Source organism: Phyllobates terribilis, unplaced genomic scaffold (genome assembly GCF_046119375.1).
Source record: "Phyllobates terribilis strain yellow unplaced genomic scaffold, ASM4611937v1 Scaffold_291__1_contigs__length_2406647, whole genome shotgun sequence".
Classification (NCBI taxonomy): Eukaryota; Metazoa; Chordata; class Amphibia; order Anura; family Dendrobatidae; genus Phyllobates; species Phyllobates terribilis.
In genome coordinates, this window is record NW_027363051.1 from 2034197 (window position 1) to 2053566 (window position 19370).

Sequence of the window (19370 nt, forward strand, 5' to 3'; positions counted from 1 at the left end):
CTGGTCCTCCATCCGCCATCTTCTTTCCAGTCAGAGAGCTTGCTAGCTCCGGTGTGAGGCCCGCAGAACTCCTCAGATATCGGGAAATACCCGTCGCAGACACGACCGAAGGACGTCTATTTGCTTGGCCGGCACTGGGGCGCTTCTTAGCTGACATTTGGTGGAAAATAGTGTTTCTTAATTGGGTCTGCAGACATCACCCAGGCAGGAGCTGAACTGCTGCACATCCTCACTCCTCCAATGCCAGGTCACCCCCCCCCCACCACCGTTACATATTATTAACCTTACTTTCATGTTATTGATTAACAAAAATGTTCTATGAAACTCAGTGTTTGCAAAATTTTAGAAATTGTTCCTGTGTTCAGTGAGGTATTAATTAAAATCATACTTATCAAAGGGGGTGTACTCATTTATGCTCAGCACTGTTTATTAAAATTCAGAAAACACAGAAAATATAATTACAGATTCTTTCCCGTATGACTTCTCTCTCGTGTAACAAGATTTGATTTCTTTACAAAAGATTTCCCATACAGTGAACATGTTTAGTAAGACTTGATTTATCTGTAAAGCATTTCTCACGCTATGAACATGAATACGGCTTTTCTCCTGTGTGACTTCTCCCATGTTTATGAAGTTGTGATTTATATGTAAAGCATTTTCCACATTGTAAACATGAAAAGGGTTTCTCTCCTGTGTGAATTTTTTGATGTTGAACAAGATTTGATTTAACTTTAAAAGATTTCCCACATTCTGAACATGAATACGGCTTCTCTCCTGTATGAATTTTCTGATGTCTAATAAGACTCCCTTTATCGGTGAAGGCCTTCCCACATTCTGAACATGCAAATGGAGTCTCTCCTTTATGAATTTTCTGATGTTTAATAAGACTCCCTTTATTTGTGAAGGACTTCCCACATTCCAAACATGAAAATGGCTTTTCTCCTGTGTGAATTCTCACATGTCTAAGATATTTAGATCTATTTACAAAGCTGTTCTCACATTCTGAACAGGAGTATGGCTTTGTTCCTGCATGCATTCTCTGATGTGTAATAAGATTCCCTTTATGTGCGAAGGACTTCTCACATTCTGAACACGAATATGGCTTCTCTCCTGTGTGAATTCTCTGATGCATAATAAGCCCACTTTTATCTGTGAAAGACTTCTCACATTCCGAACATGAATACGGCTTCTCCCCAGTGTGACTTCTCTCGTGTTTCATAAGACCTGATCTATCTGTAAAGCATTTCTCACAGAGTGAACATGAATATGTCTTTTCTCCTGTGTGAATTCTCTGATGTTTATTAAGTCGTGATTTATCTGTAAAGCATTTTCCGCATTGTAAACAGGAAAATGGTTTCTCCCCGGTGTGAATTCTTTGATGTATAACAAACCTTGATTTAGCTCTAAAAGATTTCTCACATTTTAAACATGAATACGGTGCCTCTCCTGTATGAATTTTCTGATGTTTAGTAAGATACCCTTTATCTCTGAACGCCTTCCCACATTCTGAACATGAAAATGGAGTCTCTCCTGTATGAATTCTGTGATGTCTAATAAGAGTCCCTTTCTCTGTGAAGGCCTTCCCACATTCTGAACATGAAAATGGCTTTTCTCCTGTGTGATTTCTCACATGTCTATGATATTTAGATCTATTTGTAAAGCTGTTCTCACATTTTGAACAGGAGTATGGCTTTGCTCCTGTATGCATTCTCTGATGTGTAATAAGACTCCCTTTAGTAGTGAAGGACTTCCCACATTCCGAACATGAAAATGGCTTTTCTCCTGTGTGAATTCTCTCATGTATAACAAATTTTGATTTATTTGTAAAGCATTTCCCACATTCTGAACATGAATACGGCTTCTCTACTGTGTGACTACTTTCGTGTTTCACAAGATTTGATTTATCTATGAAGGACTTCTCACAGTGTGAACATGAAAATGGCTTTTCTCCTGTGTGAATTCTCTCATGTATAACAAATTTTGATTTATCTGTAAAGCATTTCCCACATTCTGAACATGAATACAGCTTCTCTCCTGTGTGAATTCTGTGATGTGTAATAAGACTCCCCTTATTTTTGAAGGACTTCTTACATTCCGAACATGAAAATGGCTTTTCTCCTGTGTGACTTCTCTCATGTCTAACACATTGTGATTTAATTGTAAAGCATTTCCCACAATCTGAACAGGAGTATGGTTTTTCCCCTTTGCCTTTTCTTGGTGTTAAAAAATCGGAGCTTTTAGTAAATTGCTTATCACACTGAAATCTTGTATTCACTGTGTCACCTGGAATTGTGGTAACAATGTGAGATTGTTCAGGAGAGGGTTCCTCATGAGCAGGAGGATTATAAGAAGGTGAAGTGCTGTGAAGTCCAGGAGGTGCAGGAAGGGTGATGAGGTTTTCTCCATTAGAGTGCTTCATGAGATCTTCTTTTTTACAATTTAGTGATAAACCGTTATTCTCACAAGGATTTCCTATCAGGATGAAAGATAGAAAAAAATCACATCTAATCTACAACACAGAAGGGATTTCTACATTTATTTTATGGAGCTCACAATGAAGGCTCTAGTTAGCAAAAGTGCTGGTAATAAGGAAAACAACTACATGCCATAACATTAACACAATGATGATATTTAATTTTATTATCCAACAACGTTTTTTTCTAAAATTGTATAAATAAAAGTTGTTAGTTAATAAAATTAAATATGGTTTCATAACAACATACAATCAGTCCCATAGTAATATTAGGGGGGGGGGCACTATCTAAGTATTGGACAATTCTGGTGAATGACCCTGTCCTTACAAGAAATAGATTTTTTTATTATAACATTGTTTTTTTGTAGAAATATTCTTAGAATCTTAATAAGATCAGATCAGTCAGTCAGATCAGAAGTCCCCCTGACTCTCTCCACACAAGGATCCCTAACACAGACCTCCAGCAGAGGTTCCTATGGTTGTGGGGGAACAAAATGTCTCAGTTGTAATATAAGTCACAGATGTAGAACATTCTCATCCCCGGTCACAGGGGAAATTTTCCCTATTAATCAATTTTTAAACGGTAACACCAATTATATCATTTATCAGCCGCAGTGTGACTGCAATCTCCAGTATGTCGGTCTCACGACTCGAGCGATTCACAACAGAATGAACAGTCATAGACACAACATACGGAATGGTATTATTACACGGTGCGTCCAAGCATTTCCTCACTGATCACAGGAAAGATCCCAATTGTCTGAAACGCGCCCTTTTAGAACAGATCATCACACATCCAATAGGTTCCAGAAACCGGTCGACAGGGAGTCATATTGGATATTGAACCATCCACCGTCACCGGAAGGTCTCAATGATTGTACAGACAACACCGTTCACTGAGGATTTGCTTGGATATTATTGTAAACCGCACAATTTTTTGCCTTTTATACTGAAATTGTTATAGGGACTCATATTTTACTTTGTTTTCATCTGTAAATCGTTTTTGAGTGCGTTTTACGTAGGAATTGTAAATGTTATTAACATTGTATGTAAATTTTTAACACATGTGAATGAATGTGATTGGAGGCTATCCAACCATTAAGGTTGTGATGTCATTATGGATGGTATAAATGACGGCCGGTATCGCTCAGATTGTATCATCCTGATGAAGGAGCTGCACCGGCTCAGTAATTCGTAGCTTCATAAAATAAGTTTTAAAACTCTCCCTACATCCTTGGCAGATCTTCTGGAAGCCCATTTTTTACTTATATTTTTATCCTAAATGTATTTTCTGGATCTCACAATGAAGACCCTCGTCAGTGAAAGTACCGGTAATAAGGAGGACAACTACATGCCATCACATTAACACAATGACGGGTAAAGTGAATGACACTTATAAACTGGTGACATTGGCACAAGTCAGGGGTGGCAGAGATTAGACGGCAAATAGACAGTCATTTGTTAAAAAATAAATTGAGTTAAATATCTTGTAAAAATCCCTGGGCTCTGCTAATTCTGCTCTTTTCCGTTTTGCACTGCGTCACTCTATTGCAGAGATATTCACATTTGTTCCTCCTGGAGCGCACTATGTGAAATCTCTGCGTTCTTCAGTCGTCTCCAGGGACATGTGCTTTCTCCAGTCTTCCCAGATACTGACAATCACAGCGTGGCAGCCTCACGCTAGAGCAGATGCCGAGCTGTGATTAGTAGCATCTGGGAGGGGTGAAAGCAAATGTCCCCAAAGACGACTCTGAAGAAAGGCCAGCTGGACAGCAAGGTAGAGATTTCACATGATGCACTCCAGAAGGAACAAATCTGAATATCTCTGCAATAGAGTGACGCAGTGCAACACGGAAAACAGTGGAAGACTCAGCGGAGCTCGGGGGTTTTTACAAGACATTTTACTCAATCTTTTGGAGCAAGTGACAAATCCTCTTTACAGTTTATGTTTTAGAAGAAGGAAAAGTGGTCAAACGTATGTCAAGGCAACTAGTTCAGTGTATCTGAAAAGTAAACTTGTTTACCCAGTATGCACCGTCGTTCATAGAAAATAAGAGTGCCCATGCTCCCCCTGTCCACCACTAAAAGTGCTTGTAATGGGCAACAGTGTGAGGAGTGGATGATGGAGCAGGAGAAGATGGCCTCTTCTGATGAATCTCATCTCCATCACATGGCCGGCCGGTGATTGTGCGTCAGTTCCCTGGGGCAGAGCTGGGGCAGGGGGCGCTATGAGAAGACTTTCCCATTACTGAGATAGGAGAGGACAGTCACTACTGGTCAGAGTCCATGTAGATGGGAGGAGCTCGGCCTCTAGCCCCGCCCTCCTCGCCCCTCCCCCTACACAGAATCTTATCAGTAGCGGCCGTCACCTCCGATCTCAGTGATGGAACAATGTTTCCTAACTGAATAGAGATTTTACCCCGGAACCGAGAATCCTGAGACGGAAGAAGAAATACGCAGATTTCTGTGGAGACTCCGGGGACAAAGTTTCCTATTTCCATCTCGTCTATTCTTACAATTCATGAAGTTTATTCCTCTTATTCTTGTGTAATAAAGACTGATCAGGACGTTGTGTATATTATATGGGGACAATGAGGAATACTGTCACCATGTAACAATACATCGCTTATGGTTTATGGCCGCCAGGATTTGGTAACACAAAAATGTCTGAAAAGAAACAAAGTATTTATTGTAGAAAAGTCATAAAAGAAAATGAAATAAATATATTGTTATTGGCTTGGATCAGTTGTATTACCGCAGTTACAGCGACCCTCCACCCCGGGACTGAACACTACACATTTCCCTTTACAGTCCCTTTTTTCACATGCATTAGTACAACTAGAGCGGCCGATATGCAGTTTAGGACTGATACAAGTAAGTAGTAATCATCCTTTCTATTAACGAGCCCTCACTGCACTTATACAGATTCACATGTTCATATCTAAATATCTATATACCACGGATTTCCATCTGGATATTTATACGTCTTCTAACGATAACATTTATCAACACAATATCAGTTAGTTGCTATATGATTAATGTATCTCACATAATAACAATCACTGTTACACTTCATTATATCCGGTACTCTGTAGTTTGATTGACAAATATGGTGTTTAATATTCAACATCCCCAAAGATCTAACTGCAGCCTGAGTCTATTACATCATTTATATAGAGTCCTTTTTTTTTGCGAGATGGCAGTGTGCATGTGCGTTTCCCGGCTCTCACAAACTTCCGGGAGTGCGCCCACACTGACCGCATGGGTTCCACATAGCGACATACGATCCCCCTGATTGGACACAGTGATATATATTAAGGCAGAGGCCCCAGAAGAAGCAAGGCGAAACGTGCGTCGGGGTGAGAGGAGGCTACGGACATCAATATACAGTACAGACCAAAAGTTTGGACACACCTTCTAATTTAAAGATTTTTCTGTATTTTCATGACTATGAAAATTTTACATTCACACTGAAGGCATCAAAACTATGAATTATCACATGTGGAATTATATACTTAACAAAAAAGTGTGCAACAACTGAAAATATGTCTTGTATTCTAGGTTCTTCAAAGTAGCCACCTTTTGCTTTGATGACGGCTTTGCACACTCTTGGCATTCTCTTGATGAGCTTCAAAAGGTAGTCACCGGAAATGGTTTTCACTTCACAGGTGTGCCCTGTCAGGTTTAATAAGTGTAATTTCTTGCCTTATAAATGGGGTTGGGACCATCAGTTGTGTTGTGCAGAAGTCTGGTTGATACACAGCTGATAGTCCTACTGAATAGACGGTTAGAATTTGTATTATGGCAAGAAAAAAGCAGCTAAGTAAAGAAAAACGAGTGGCCATCATTACTTTAAGAAATGAAGGTCAGTCAGTCCGAAAAATTGGGCAAACTTTGAAAGTGTCCCCAAGTGCAGTTGCAAAAACCATCAAGCGCTACAAAGAAACTGGCTCACATGAGGACCGCCCCAGGAAAGGAAGACCAAGAGTCACCTCTGCTTCTGAGGATAAGTTTATCTGAGTCACCAGCCTCAGAAACCGCAGGTTAACAGCAACTCAGATTAGAGACCAGGTCAATCCCACACAGAGTTCTAGCAGCAGACACATCTCTTCAACAACTGTTAAGAGGAGACTTTGTGCAGCAGGCCTTCATGGTAAAATAGCTGCTAGGAAACCACTGCTAAGGACAGGCAACAAGCAGAAGATACTTGTTTGGGCTAAAGAACACAAGGAATGGACATTAGACCAGTGGAAATCTGTGCTTTGGTCTGATGAGTCCAAATTTGAGATCTTTGGTTCCAACTACCGTGTCTTTGTGCGACGCAGAAAAGGTGAACGGATGGACTCTACATGCCTGGTTCCCACCGTGAAGCATGGAGGAGGAGGTGTGATGGTGTGGGGGGGCATTGCTGGTGACACTGTTAGGAATTTATTCAAAATTGAAGGCATACTGAACCAGCATCGCTACCACAGCATCTTGCAGCGGCATGCTATTCCATCCGAATGACCCCAAACACACCTCCAGGCTGTGTAAGGGCTCTTTGACCAAGAAGGAGAGTGATGGGGGGCTAAGCCAGATGACCTGGCCTCCACTGTCACCAGACCTGAACCCAATCGAGATGGTTTGGGGTGAGCTGGACCGCAGAGTGAAGGCAAAAGGGCCAACAAGTGCTAAGCATCTCTGGGAACTCCTTCAAGATTGTTGGAAGACCATTTCCGGTGACTACCTCTTGAAGCTCATCAAGAGAATGCCAAGAGTGTGCAAAGCAGTCATTAAAGCAAAAGGTGGCTACTGTGAAGAACCTAGAATATAAGACATATTTTCAGTTGTTTCACACTTTTTTGTTAAGTATATAATTCCACATGTGGTAATTCATAGTTTTGATGCCTTCAGTGTGAATGTACAATTTTCATAGTCATGAAAATACAGAAAAATCTTTAAATGAGAAGGTGTGTCCAAACTTTTGTTCTGTACTGTATACCTTATGACAGGTGATTACTAAAGCTTTAATTGATATACTGGTATATAAGACCCTAGTTTTGAGAATTATTGTCTAGGAATTCTCTGGATATCTTTCCTTTGATTGTTATATCGAGTTTTCTTAATGAAAGTTTATGTCTGCACTTCAGTCCTGAGTATATTATATATATATATATATATATATTTATTTACACATTTCTTAAACTGATTGAGATTCACAGTATTACATTGGATGATCCTCGTACTGCCCTCTGGAGTCAGTGTCTGTTTTTTCCTTTTTTTTTTATCCGACAGGTTATGATTCTTGTTTTTAATTCATTCTAAATAAAGAGTATATTCTTTTATTATTATATGGAACTCTTCATTTTTCTGGGATTCAATTTTCCAGGGAAAAGTTTATAATATAGTGAATCTCTCCATATTACAAGATTCACCATAAATGAGACGCTGACAGGGGATATAATCCGTGCATGGTGAAGGGCGCCCCCTCTGGACAATATCTTATCTCCATGTTTATATGTTGATTGGACCAGGTCTCAAAAACCAACATGATGTAAGATAACGACACCTCTAGATGCGGCCATCGCAGCTGTTTGTAGATACGAGCTCCTAATCCCTTTTATGATGAAGCAATTCTCCACCCGGCACAGAGGACTAAACATCTGTCATGTACTGTCACCTACCTGGTGTCCTCCGCTTGCCTCCGACTGAGACCTGTGTTCTGGTCCTCCTACATCCAAGATGGCCTCCATAGTGGCAGAGGGATGACAGCCGTATGTCTGACTCACACCTCCATAGCACGGCACTTATTGACTTACCATAGGGGTCTTCATGCCACCGGGCGGCCGGCCTGGATGAGGAGGGACCAGAACGCCGGCCTCAATGTAGGAGGCAGTGGGAGGCAAACAGAGGCGACAGGTAGGACGACTCTACATGTGACATGTGTCGTCACTCGTCAGCACCCGGCAGAGGCTGCTACATCCCCGAGATCCATAGGACGGGAAGATTCATCACCTGGAGCACAAGCTCAGTCATTAATATGGCAGCAGGGACTTGTGTAAGGAAAATATGGACGTAAAGGATGGAAGGAATATTATAGAAGGTAAAAGAAAACTAACTATGTGCTTCCTAAATCGTTAAGAAGAGGTGTGGAGGCGGCCCCGGTATTCATCGGACCACAGCCGGACTCTACAGGAGCAGCCGCGCCATCACCGGACGCTTCTGCTGTGATGTGGACGGCGGATAAAGCTTCACTGCACCGGAGACTGCACACGATATCACACGCCGGTCATCATCATCATCTTCACACGCCGGTCATCATCATCATCATCATCACACGCCGGTCATTATTACACACCTGTGGAAACATCTACAGGAATCTCCTCCTTCACGTCACTCACACACGGCTGATCCCTCCTCGTCATCGCTTCTTCTTCTGTCTCGTCCTTCACTTTATTCTTAGTCGGATCTTCCTCCTGATATATCAGATGTAACAATCAGCACAATACAAGAGACCACCAAAATCTGTGACATCTATGACCTCAATCAGAAATGTCCCCTCATATACAGATCCGGTACAGGGCTCAGCACCGTCTACCTGATGACTCTCCGGGATGTTGTGATTCTCCTCTGGACAGTCCTGGGGATACAGAGGACGGGGACATCTCTCTGGTGGATTTCTCCTCCTGGATCCATCTGTAGGAAACACAAAGTGACGGAATAGATTGTGTCATGTGATGATGAGATGATGGGAGTAGTAGTAGGTGACCACAGAACAGACATGACAGTCTGCCCTCCTCACCCTGCTGATCGGCCCATATTGAGGTCGCCTCTTGTGCTCCATGTATAACCTCAACCTTAATATCAATCAGATCTTCACCCTAAAATAGGAATGTAAGATGAGCTCAGGTCCAATCACTTCATGGTCAGATGTTGTGGGGACTTCAGCACCGTCTACCTGATGACTCTCCGGGATGTTGTGATTCTCCTCTGGACAGTCCTGGGGATACAGAGGACGGGGACATATCTCTGGTAGATTTCTCCTCCTGGATCCATCTGTAGGAAACACATAGTGACGGAATAGATTGTGTCATGTGATCATGAGATGATGGGAGTAGTAGTAGATGACCACAGAACAGACATGACAGTCTCCCCTCCTCACCCTGCTGATCGGCCCATATTGCGGTCATCTCTTCTGCTTCATCGATAACCTCAACCTTAATATCAATCAGATTTTCACCCTACAAAGAACAATGTAAGATGAGCTCAGGTCCCATCACATCATGGTCAGATGTTGTGGGGACTTCAGTGTCATCTACCTGATGATCCTCTGGGATGTTGTGATTCTCCTCTGGACAGTCCTGGGGATACAGAGGACGGGGACATCTCTCTGGTGGATTTCTCCTCCTGGATCCATCTGTGGAGACACAGAGACTGAATACATGACCTGCCGTGTATCTGTCTATATATGAGACTCGTCTCTCAGAACCGGTAATTCTATGTTTATGTATCAGGGAATAAATTACATTGTTGTGGTCCTCACCACCGGTACCGAGGTCCCAGCACATTGTGGGCCTCAAGTATGAAGTGATAATCAGCGAGGCCAAAGCCTAATGCTCTGCACTCGGAGGATGAGGACCCTGAGGAGAGGGACAGAGAAGACCCTCGTCAGTCATATGAAGGAGCCGTACTAAGAAACACAACTCCAAGTTTTCGTTTCCACCAGGGATGGAACCACAGAGGAGCTGGAGAAAGCTCCACATTTCTATCCATTGGTTTCTTCTCTCCTAATTCACTGTATGGAGATTGGGGGAAGGACGGTGACCATTTACCAGTGATTGTATTTTGAGAGTTCATGTTGTCACCATGAGGACACGGCCTCCCTCCTGGACAGGATCCTCTGGGATCACTCTAAGAGCAGAGAACCTGTCGATGTGGAGATTTATCTCTATTTAAAGAAGAATAAAAACGTGGTAAATCCGCATGGTTCAGTGAACACATGTGGATTTACCTGCATACAATAGAACACAGTGTTTTGGACACAGAAAAAATATGCTGCGTCCAAAGCGCTGCTACATCTGGATCGTGGGCACATAGCCTAAAATTAGGAAAAAATGTTGTGGTCTCCCGCGTCATTTTCATAACCAGCAGAGGGAAAGCTGACCGCTGGGATCTGATATCAGTAGCTGGGGAAGGGGCTATTAGCCAAAAATGTTCCCTGGCTATTAATAACAGCCCACAGCTGTTTGCTTAGCCTTTACTGGCTAGATTACAGGGGGACCCCAGAAAAAAATTGACGTAGGGTTCCTCTATAAAATCTAACCAGAAAAGGCTAAACAGACAGCTGCGGGCTGATGTTAATAGCCAAGGAAGGGGCCATGAAGGGGGCATTAGTAAGATGCGCCAAATCTGGAGCTTAGCCTCAGCTCTTCCCACTGCTGTGTAGCGGTGGAGACTGGGGTAATGGGGTTGGGGATCATGTCAGACTTGTATTGGCAGCTGACATGAAGCTCAGGTTAGTAAGGGAGGGCATCTATAAGACGCCCTCATTAATAACCCCGTAGTAAGGTTTTCAATGCTTTTTCAATAAAGACATGGCCAGAATAAAGTCTTTTATTGAAATAAAATTAAACACGGTTTTAATAATTTATTTAAAAATAAAAAACACTGTATACTCACGTAACACCTAGTCTCCGAATCCCTCGTCTCCTGTAAAAAAACAAAAATAAAAAACAACCATATCCCTTACCTGTCCACCGTCATGACGTAATCCCAGTGTCCCACAGCGATCCGGGTCACTTCTACAGCAGCCATGTCAATCACTGATGTGACTGCTGAGAAGACAGCACTGTATACACTGACAGGAGTGTAATCACTCCTGTCAGTGTACATCGCTGCTGCTGGGGCTAACTTCACCAGAGTTCATCAGCTGAAGATTAGCTGATAAGCCCCGGAGCCCTCACTTACTGCATCAGTGTTGGTGGGAAAATTCTTGAGAAAATTCCCACGCAGCACCGATGCCATAAAGTGAGGTCCCGGAGCTCGTCAGCTGATCTCCAGCTGGTGAACTCAGTCCTGGCAGTGCAGCGATGTATACTTCCGGGAGTGAGCGCGCTCCCGTCAGTGTATTGCCAGCTGCTGAGTGATCGGGTCACCGGGGGATATTGGGAGGACGCAGAACAGGTGAGAATGAAAGGTGTTTTTATTTTAATATTGATTTTTTTTTTTTGAACCACCGCGCACAGACGCCGACTGAGGAGACTACTTCTCCCCTCAGCCGCGCCTGCTCCCGCTGTTACCAGTGGGAGCGGTGGTCAGACGATGGGAGAAGTAGTCTTTTTCCCCTGCCCGGGTACCATTCATTGTGCATTTTTATGGAGTATTTGACTCATTGACTTGAATTCAGTCAGTCAAATCCACAGCAAACCCGCAAATATATTTATACCTGCGGGTTTGCTGCAGTTCAATTGACCTCAATGGGCGGGAAACGCTGCAGAAACGCTAAAAATAATGGACATGCTGCGGATTTAAACGCAATGACAATCCTGAGTGGAAAATTCCTGATCATGTGCACAGCACTTCAGGACTGCCATTACCTAGAGTTTTAGGTGCATTTCCGCATGGAAAAAAAGATGCAAAAATGCATCAAAAACGCACCGTGTGCACATAGCCTAATAAAGGACATTCTGCAACTGAGGAGTAAAAGACGCTCTCATCCCTCTCTCTCTAAAAGAGTTAGTTTCACCGATAATGACTCTTCACTGGAAAATACAGATGATAATACCCCTGATAATATTTCTGATTCGTCTATAAATCATTTTAGACAAAAACACAAACTGTAGAAATATCTCTTAAATCATGAGATATTTGAAATCTAAAACCTGAAAATGACTTAACTCAATCATCTTCAAAAAACGACAGAGAGAAAGAAAGAGGAAACATAAAAGATATCTCCAACGAGAAAGGAAACTTTGGAAAACACGGTAATTAACATGTCAAGCTATCTATTAACAGAGGCTGAAGTTACAGTTCTATCCAAAGGCTTAACCTTCTCCCCGACAATTGAGTTTGACGTTCATAGAACTTTATTAGATGTGAATAAGTTTGTGAGAACTTTCACTTTGCGTTGTCATTTCATGGTCAATGAACAGAATGAGAACATGGAGAACTCGTTACAAGAAGTTTCTCATGATGATGTTCCCAATAGAACTGGAACTTTTGATGAACGGGGTTCACTTCTTGATCATAAAACTCCAGCGATTCAACACAACAGACAGTTACTTTCAATCGTTTGTTATAAAAAAAAATCTCTATTACTATCCGGTCAAGTCTTGTCCACCAGTCTCGGATGTTTTCTAGGAAATGATTGAAGATGAACTACTTACATTAAAAAGGAACACAAAATTTCAAGGACAGAAATATCATAATCTAATGATATCAGAGCAACGAGCTCTGAAAGAACTTAACGTGAACTCTGACCTCCTCATAAGGAAAGCAAAGGACGATCCGCTGTTATATCGAATGTGGGACTTTATGAAAAATTCCATTGGGAAATCTGCAGACAAAATGTGACCGATGCTCTAAGGAAGGAGAAAGATTCTGAAAGAAGCCTCCGAGGACGAAGACTCAAGACTAATGAAGACGACAGCGGAGAAACCGCGACTCACAGATCAGAAGAGAAGAATCAGGGAATGAAAGCTGTGAGAAAATGTAGAGAAAACCAGAGCAAGTCTGGAGAAAAATCATCTATTATAGGACGAGGCCGAGAGACGTCATCACATCCACCGGAGCCAACAAGAGTCTCCTCTCACCTGGTGATGTCAGAGGCCGGAGCTCCTCCATCATCACCTCCTGGTACCGATCCTGGTGTCCTTCTAGATACTCCCACTCCTCCATGGAGAGATAGACAGCGACGTCCTGACACCTTATAGGAACCTGACAACAACGACACCGTCATCACCCAGAATCCTCCAGTGCTGTCCTGTATAATGTCCCAGCAGTCACCTCTCCGCTCATCACCCAGAATCCTCCAGTGCCGTCCTGTATAATGTCCCAGCAGTCACCTCTCTGCTCATCACCCAGAATCCTCCAGTGCTGTCCTGTATAATGTCCCAGCAGCCACCTCTCTGCTCATCACCCAGAATCCTCCAGTGCTGTCCTGTATAATGTCCCAGCAGTCACCTCTCCGCTCATCACCCAGAATCCTCCAGTGCTGTCCTGTATAAGGTCCCAGCAGTCACCTCTCCGGTCATCACCCAGAATCCTCCAGTGCTGTCCTGTATAATGTCCCAGCAGTCACCTCTCCGGTCATCACCCAGAATCCTCCAGTGCTGTCCTGTATAATGTCCCAGCAGTCACCTCTCCGCTCATCACCCAGAATCCTCCAGTGCTGTCCTGTATAATGTCCCAGCAGTCACCTCTCCGGTCATCACCCAGAATCCTCCAGTGCTGTCCTGTAAAATGTCCCAGCAGTCACCTCTCCGGTCATCACCCAGAATCCTCCAGTGCCGTCCTGTATAATGTCCCAGCAGTCACCTCTCCGGTCATCACCCAGAATCCTCCAGTGCCGTCCTGCATAATGTCCCAGCAGTCACCTCTCCGGTCATCAACCAGAATCCTCCAGTGCTGTCCTGTATAATGTCACAGCAGTCACCTCTCCAGTCATCACCCAGAATCCTCCAGTGCCGTCCTGAATAATGTCCCAGCAGTCACCTCCCCGCTCATCACCCAGAATCCTCCAGTGCCGTCCTGTATAATGTCCCAGCAGTCACCTCTCCGCTCACCACCCAGAATCCTCCAGTGCCGTCCTGTATAATGTCCCGGCAGTCACCTCTCCAGTCATCACCCAGAATCCTCCAGTGCTGTCCTGTATAATGTCCCAGCAGTCACCTCTCCGCTCATCACCCAGAATCCTCCAGTGCTGTCCTGTATAATGTCCCAGCATTCCCAGCAGTCAACTCTCCAGTCACCAACCAGAATCCTCCAGTGCCATCCTGTATAATGTCCCAGCAGTCACCTCTCCGGTCATCAACCAGAATCCTCCAGTGCTGTCCTGTATAATGTCCCAGCAGTCACCTCTCCGCTCATCACCCAGAATCCTCCAGTGCCGTACTGAATAATGTTCCAGCAGTCACCTCTCTGCTCATCACCCAGAATCCTCCAGTGCCGTCCTGTATAATGTCCCAGCAGTCACCTTTCCGCTCACCACCCAGAATCCTCCAGTGCCGTCCTGTATAATGTCCCAGCAGTCACCTCTCCGCTCACCACTCAGAATCCTCCAGTGCCGTCCTGTATAATGTCCCAGCAGTCACCTCTCCAGTCATCACCCAGAATCCTCCAGTGCTGTCCTGTATAATGTCCCAGCAGTCACCTCTCCGCTCAGCAGCTCAATCATCTTGTTGCTGAGCTCTAGGATCTTCCTCTTCCTCTCATGTATCGGGGGGTGCGGGGGAGGCTCTGTGATGGGGTCCGGGCTCCGCCCTCCTGACTCCTGGAGATGGATGATGGAAGTCACACCCTCCCCCGGTGTCTTCCTCACTATTGTGTAATCCTGTATATGGAGAAAAGTGGTAAAACACAAAACCCCAGAGAGATAATGAAATAGTTGTGGCTTTTTGACCCAAAAACTAATTACAGGTTCCTATTAACTCCTTCACCCCCAGCCTGTTTTCACCTTCCTGACCAGGACAAATATTTCAATTCTGACCAGTTTCACTTTAAGTCTGGCCCTCAGACCGCCACCGTCTTCTTACAGCAATCAGCTTGTGAGACAGCTGATGTGATGACTTCATTTCATCGTGTCAGCTGTGCACTGCAGAGAGTCAGTCAGAGACAGAAGCAGAGGCAGAGCGCCGGGGGAACGGGAGAGAAATGAGTATGTGGTGGTTTTTCTCATGTGTATGTGATGTTTGTATGTATATAGTGAAGCTATGTGGGGGCTCATGCTGTATATGGGAGGCTATGTGGGGGCTCATGCTGTATATGGGAGGCTACGTGGGGGCTCATGCTGTATATGGGAGGCTACGTGGGGGCTCATGCTGTATATGGGAGGCTACGTGGGGGCTCATGCTGTATATGGGAGGCTACGTGGGGGCTCATGCTGTATATGGGAGGCTACGTGGGGGCTCATGCTGTATATAGGAGGCAATGTGGGGGCTCATGCTGTATATGGGAGGCTACGTGGGGGCTCATGCTGTATATGGGAGGCTACGTGGGGGCTCATGCTGTATATGGGAGGCTACGTGGGGGCTCATGCTGTATATAGGGGGGCTGTGTGCGGGCTCACACGATATATAGGGGGAAGTCAGCCTACTTAAAGGGGTATTCAAAGCTCTATCCCAATATGTAGTAGGTGTAATAATAATAATATTAGGAAATACCTCCAATTAGAAATGTAGTGCAGTTTTTCTGATCCGCTATGTCTCTTTCCCCATTGCATTGCAGGGCCGTAAGTATCCACTAAAATGTTACTTTGGCCTCAAGATTTCGATTTTTAAAAGGGATAATTGTTTAAAAATGGAACAGAAAATTTGTTGTTCAATATCTCCTGATTACACTGATACCCGATATGAAGGGAAGGAGAGCCCCCCCTCATAAGTGACCCCATTTTACAAACTACACCTCATCTAGGGGTGCAGTGATCATATTGACACCACACGTGGGTCACAGAATTTTATACCATTGGGCAGTGAAGAAATAATAATTACATTTTTACAACAAACATTTAATTTTAGCCGCAGATTTTACATTGTCACACGGGAAAATGGGTAAAAATGGCACCTACATTTCTCACACAATTTGTGCTAAAAGTGTCGATACCCTATATGTGGCGGTACAGTACTGCTTACCCATACGGTGAGACTCGGGAGGGACGGAGCAATATTTGACTCATAGAGAACAAATTATCGTTTAATAGTTTGCAGACTCCATATACACAGAAAGCCCCTAGCTGCAAGAAGAGCAGAATACCTCCATCCTCAAATGACCCCATTTTGGAAATTATACCCCCTCTGGGAATTTATCTACAGGTGAGGTGAGGATTTTGACTCCATGGGTGTTGTCCAGAAACAAGCAGCAGTGGATGTTACTGAGCGTAAATTGCAAATCTGCCAGTGTCGTACATTGTAAATGCTCAGGACGTTGTAGTGCCCAGCTCATGCATGTGGAGACACGCACCAGAAAATTAGGCGGGTTCTCATCACTACAAAAATGCTCAGAAGGGAGGATTTGGTAGCGAAGAATTCACTGGATTTCTTTTGGGGGAGGGGGGGGGGGGGGGGACAAGGAGCCATTTCACTTTGCCTGAGCCTTAGTACTACCAGTAACGTCGAAGCCCCTATGCCGTATTTTTTGGACCATAAGACGCACCTAGGTTTTAGAAGAGGAAAATAATAAAAAAAAAAAAAAATTAAGCAAAAAATGTGTTCATGATGCACTTTTAAGGGGGAGGGAGTCTTCTGCTGACACTGGTATAGGGGTAATATCCCCCAATTCTGACAATATCCCCTATCCTGGTATATATGCCCCCCCCCTTCCTTTTATACGTGGTCCCCATCCCCATCCTGGTATACCTGGCACCCGTAATCCCTATCCTGGTACGCATCGCACCCGTAATCCCTATCCTGGTACGCATGGCACCCGTAATCCCCATCCTGGTACGCATGGCACCCGTAATCCCCATCCTGGTATGCATGGCACCCCTCATCCCCATCCTGGTACGCATGGCACCCCTCATCCCCATCCTGGTACGCATGGCACCCCTCATCCCCATCCTGGTACGCATGGCACCCCTCATCCCCATCCTGGTACGCATGGCACCCCTCATCCCCATCCTGGTACGCATGGCACCCCTCATCCCCATCCTGGTATGCATGGCACCCCTCATCCCCATCCTGGTATACATGGCACCCCTCATCCCCATCCTGGTATACATGGCACCCCTCATCCCTATCCTGGTATGCATGGCCCCCTCATCCTAACCCTGGTATGTATGGCCCCCTCATCCTTACCCTGGAATGTATGGCCCCTTCATCCTTACCCTGGTATGTATGGCCCCCTCATCCTTACCCTGGTATGTATGGCCCCCTCATCCTTACCCTGGTATGTATGGCCCCCTCATCCTTACCCTGGTATGTATGGCCCCCTCATCCTTACCCTGGTATGTATGGCCCCTTCATCCTTACCCTGGCATGTATGGCCCCCTCATCCTTATCCTAGTATGCATGGTCCCCCTAATCCCCATCAGGCTGCACATAAAAAAAAAAAATAAACACTCATACTCACCTTTCTACTCTCCACCAGCGCTGCGTCCTGTCTGCCCGCACTGATCTCTCCATGTGAGCCGCGCATGATGTCACTGCCATGCACGGCTCACAAGTAGAGATCAGCTGCAGGAAGTCACTGCTCCCCACGCCGGGGCTGTGTGCGCGGGGAGCGGTGACTTTGTGGAGAGAGGTTGAATATTCATGCCCTTTAACAGCGGGCACAGGCGATTCCGGCAGCAGCAGGAGCCGCAGCGCGGCTACACTGTGTGCTGCTATTAAGGAGCATGAATATTCAGCGCTCCCCACGCCCCATAGGCGTGGGGAGCAGTGAAAATTCATTTTCTTTAGCAGCGGGGACAGTGTAGGCTGCAGCGGGCGGTTGCTGCCTTCTGTGCCCCACTCCTCCACCGCTACCGCTCACCCCACACCCCACATATATATACACCTCCCCCAACATTTGGACTATAAGACGCACCCCCCATTTCCTCCAAAATTTTGGAGGAAAAAAGTGCGTCTTATAGTCCGAAAAATACGGTATTTCCGATAACAGATGACGGACCTGAGTGGGGATTTGCTTTTTTGTGGATTGAGCTGCAGCTTTTATTGGGAACATTTTACATAACATTTGAGATCACATTTATCGTGTGCTCTACGCTGAGCACTTACATTGGGGGTTTCCATCTAAATCTCTGAGTGAAGAGATTCAGATGAAAACCCAGAGGGATCCATTCACTATAATGAGGCAGCAGAGTTACTCTGGACTCTGTATGGCCTCTGTTCAGCAGTGTCCTTCTTTTCATAAATGCAAAAAACTATGGCCAGTGGAGCCTTTAGGCATGCCTAAAAAGATGGACACAGCTGGATTATAGACTAGACGGCGTCCACACTGCCTCCATCTGCCTCATTACAGGGAATCTTCCACCGGGGGTTCCGTCTGAATCACGTGCTTCAGAGATTTACACGGAAATCCCGATGTAAGTGCTCAGCGCAGAGCGCAGGATAAATGTGAGCAGAGCCTTACTGCAATCTTTGGGAGACAGAATGAACAAATCAGCAGCAGGTGCAAAATTGGTTTTATTAATTTTTTTACACCTTTCCTCATGCGGTATAAGTGATTAGACTTTATTCTTCGGGTCGGTGCGATTACAGCGATGCCAGATTTATATCGTTTTTTTATGATTGACAGCTGTCACACACTAAAACACGCTTTTATTTTTGAAGACTAGTTTTTGCATCGCCATATTTTGGGAACTATAATTTTTCCATATTTCGACCGACAGAGTCATGTGAGGACTTGTTTTTTGCGGGACGAGCTGACGTTGTTATTGGTGCCATTTTCAGGCACGTGACACTTTTTGATCGTTTTCTGTTCCAATTTTTGGGAGGCAGAATAAACAAAAACCAACAATTCAGGCTTTGTCTTTAGAGGGATTTTTTTTATGCCGTTCTGCATGTGGTAAAATAGATGAGGCAGCTTTATTCTTCGGGTCAGTACGATTACAGCGATACTACATTTATATATTTTCTTTTTTATGTTTTGGCGCTTTTACACAAAAACTATTTTATAGAAAAAAAAAATTTTTTTAAATGGCTTTATTCTGAGAGCTATAACTTTTATTTTTCGGATGATGGAGCTGTATGGCGGCTTGTTATTT

The 19370-nt window shown here is 44.5% G+C and overlaps 1 protein-coding gene across 1 annotated transcript; it reads right to left on the reverse strand.

The window, feature by feature from the left end:
- Positions 1–423: 423 nt before the first annotated feature.
- LOC141220381 (uncharacterized) lies at positions 424–13383 on the reverse strand. The gene is made up of 8 exons (XM_073666314.1): positions 13264–13383; positions 9772–9869; positions 9615–9693; positions 9411–9508; positions 9255–9333; positions 9051–9148; positions 8811–8928; positions 424–2472 (listed from the first exon to the last, which is right to left on the reverse strand). The coding sequence occupies exons 1-8, from the start codon at positions 13346–13348 to the stop codon at positions 581–583; spliced, it is 2547 nt and encodes an 848-aa protein (XP_073522415.1). The 5' UTR covers positions 13349–13383; the 3' UTR covers positions 424–580.
- Between the last annotated feature and the right edge of the window lie 5987 nt (positions 13384–19370).

Bases quoted from the DNA above. Each gene is read 5' to 3' on its own strand.
- LOC141220381 (XM_073666314.1), bottom strand. From the start codon at position 13,348: ATGGAGGAGTGGGAGTATCTAGAAGGACACCAGGATCGGTACCAGGAG. The intron at 9,694-9,771 runs GTAGATGACACT...TGTTCTTTGTAG, and splicing joins ACATCCCAGAGGATCATCAG to GGTGAAAATCTGATTGATAT. The intron at 9,334-9,410 runs GTAGACGGTGCT...TTCCTATTTTAG, and splicing joins ACATCCCGGAGAGTCATCAG to GGTGAAGATCTGATTGATAT.